At 22.3% G+C, this 3,069-nt stretch overlaps 1 protein-coding gene across 1 annotated transcript; it reads left to right on the forward strand.

Moving 5' to 3' along the window:
* Positions 1-417: 417 nt before the first annotated feature.
* LOC107470336 (uncharacterized) lies at positions 418-2,233 on the forward strand. The gene is made up of 7 exons (XM_052255656.1): positions 418-532; positions 637-721; positions 800-911; positions 1,069-1,124; positions 1,324-1,444; positions 1,854-1,934; positions 2,069-2,233. Exons 1-7 carry the CDS (start codon positions 418-420, stop codon positions 2,231-2,233), a joined length of 735 nt encoding a protein of 244 aa, XP_052111616.1.
* The last annotated feature ends 836 nt before the right edge of the window (positions 2,234-3,069 follow it).

Below are 3,069 nucleotides of genomic sequence, written 5' to 3' on the forward strand. Positions count from 1 at the left end.
TTATATATTTATTTTTTATAAATATAAAATTTTTTATAATCTCATCTTTTTAAATTATTATTTTAATTTATTTTATTATAAATATTTTTATTAATATTATTAATAAGTAACAAATGTATCTTAATTAACGTTAAGTTTCGTTATAATTTTTTGGATTCAAAGGTATCGTTTTTAAACGTCTACGTATTTAAATTTTTTAAAAAAATCACTTCGGATTAATTTTGAAAAAAAAGTATTCAAATTTAAAAAAATTAATAAAAAGCATTCTTTTCGTGGTTTGTTTCTTACAAATTTAAAATAATTAATTATTTAATATTATTTTATTGATAATTACTTTTTGAGTTATAATTATATTTTGTTTATTTTGTTATAAAAAATATATTTAACATTAAACATTCTATTTGATATAGAAAAATAATGGAGTGTGTACTTTTTGGTAACTATGCACGTGAATTAAATGCTTTTTTAGAATCCGACAATAAGGATGGAGCTGTTGTCGTCTTACAATTTGTTAGAGTGAAGTTATATAACGGTAATATATATCCATAATTTATTAACAATATATTTTTATATGTGAGTTTTTACTTATTTTTTATGTGAATTTTTACTCATTTTGTATTAAATTAAATTTTTTAGAAAAGATTATTTTACAAAATTTCATGTATGGCACAAAGATGTTCTTCAATCCTGAAGATCCAAATGTCATCCAATTTAAAAATAGGTGGGTATATTTTTTTTAAAAAAATTCTTTAGTTTCATAATATGTGTGTGTTATCTAACATAGTTTTTTTTTATCTAGCTTTGTAAGATTTGAAGAATCTAAGGGTAACATCGGTGGAATTCCGAATGAAACTGCATTCTTAAAAATTTATCAAGGCAAAATTATTGAGCAGTTAAAAGAATTAGATACGGTAATTTTTTTTTTGAAAAAAAGTTGAGAAAAAATAATTGAAATTCATTGTACATAAATTATTTTTATTTATTCATCTTATTTATTTAGGTATATCTTTAAAGATTTAAAAACTCACTACGTTCAAGAAATTCAAATTATTAAGTTTCTTTTTTCAGAATGCTGTTTATGTTGTCTTAGCTACTATAAGTAATATTATGGATACTTCAGACTGGTGTACGGCCAATGCGAATGCAACAGGTCTACATATGCTTTTACAAAAATTTTCAAATGTTCAAGTTGTGGCCGTCTCCTTTTATCCATAACTCCAAGATTATTTATTTATTTATTTTAATTAAAGTCTATGCACATTGGATCAGATATTGAATAACTCTATATTTAACTTTTTTTATGTTATTTTCTTTTTTAAGCAGGTACCGAATAAAGCTTGGTGTCATTAATGATTCTAACTGTACATATTTTGTAGTCATTGACAAGGAGGCAAAACAAATTTTGGGAAAGAGCTGTGTAGAGATACTTGATCCACTCCTATTGGTAAGATCTAACCAATATTTATTTCTAAAAATATTAGTGAAGATGTTTTTAATGGTAACTTATATATTATTTATTATTAATATACTATGTAATACCCTGCAGAAAGGAGATCTATGGGATACACATGATACACATACACTCTTACTCAACTTAATTGATAATATAAGACCTTTCTTCTCATCATTGAAGTTCAAATCTATGATAATCCACATTTTTCACCTTCTTATAAAGTTAAGAAGATGACTGATAATGTGGACCTCATAAATAAATTCAAAGAGACTCACCTTATTCAAATTGTGAGTATAATTATAAGTGTACTTTTTATTAAAAATCAGTTTATTTTTTAGTTTCTTGGTCATTAGTAGTATCTAATTTATAAATAATAATTAATAATTAATTATAATTTTAGGATGTTGACTACACCGATAGTTTGCTTTCAATTTCAAAGGCATCCTCAATCATTGAAGGGGAGAAAATAGAAGGTGCTAAGGTATTTGTTCAAAAAATAAATTTTTTGTTTGTTTGTTCTCTCAAAATTAGATCTTAATTTTATTCAAAAAATATTAGTGAGATAAAATCAAAGGTTAGAAAGAAGTCTTTAATTTAACATGGTATTTTGTACAGAATTTGTTGCTTGAATTCTCCAATGAAGTTGCGGCCAATAATGAATCCGAATTGTTAGAAAATTCTATTACACAAACTAAGCGACTATTCTCGGAGTCGGAAGATTCGAAGGTGGAAGGAGATACCTCAACTTGCAAGAAGATCAAGATTGAGAATGAAACTTGAGAATTTGGATGCACATGTTTTGGAATCCCTTTTAGAGTCTATCTAATAGAATAATGCCAAGCATATGTTTGTTTTGGTGGAAACATTGTCTTTTCTTGAATTGTTATTTTTCTTTTAGTTCTTTTCGATTTTTATATTTGGAATTTAGAATATTTTTAAATATAAATTGAAGTTATTTGGTTATTACTTGTGATTTTATTTTTAATTTGATTCTCACCGTTGATATTCTGATAATTTCTAATTTAATATTTAATGTCATAAAATTATAAATTTCTTCTTTGAATTATTATTAATACAATTAAGTCAGTTAATAATTTTTAATATGTACTTATTTTAAAAATAAATCAAATTATTTTTTTAATTAAAGTACTATGTTTAGAATTTTAAATTTAAATTCAAATATACTTTTTTTTTGAATTTTTAATTAAGCAATTGAGTTTGAGAATATTTTTTAAAAATTTATATAATTTATAAGCTACTATATTAATTACAAAAGATTTTAATAAAGTAAATAGAATTATCAGTCTTATTAAGATGTGAGATTATTTATACTATTTAAAAAAAAATATTTTGACATTCTTCTATACTTAATTCTATTTCTAATATTGTTCTGACAAAATTGACTTAATATAGTATTTTAAACAAATTTAAATATTTTTTTTACATTTACGTAATTTATAAGGTTATTAGTTTTTAGATTATAGTTAATTTTATTTATTTTTATCAGCAAATAATAAAGTTAATACTATTTATGATGAAACTAAAAAAAATTATTTTCAAATTAACAAATTTCTATATTCCTAATGGACAAAAAATGTTTAATTAAAAAATTTTAT

This window comes from Arachis duranensis, chromosome 10 (genome assembly GCF_000817695.3).
Source record: "Arachis duranensis cultivar V14167 chromosome 10, aradu.V14167.gnm2.J7QH, whole genome shotgun sequence".
Lineage (NCBI taxonomy): Eukaryota > Viridiplantae > Streptophyta > Magnoliopsida > Fabales > Fabaceae > Arachis > Arachis duranensis.

Coding starts and splice junctions, on each gene's coding strand:
- LOC107470336 (XM_052255656.1), top strand. CDS start 418: ATGGAGTGTGTACTTTTTGGTAACTATGCACGTGAATTAAATGCTTTT. Junction 1,125..1,323: donor ATTATGGATACTTCAGACTG/GTGTACGGCCAA, acceptor TTTTTTAAGCAG/GTACCGAATAAAGCTTGGTG. Junction 1,445..1,853: donor TACTTGATCCACTCCTATTG/GTAAGATCTAAC, acceptor TTATAATTTTAG/GATGTTGACTACACCGATAG.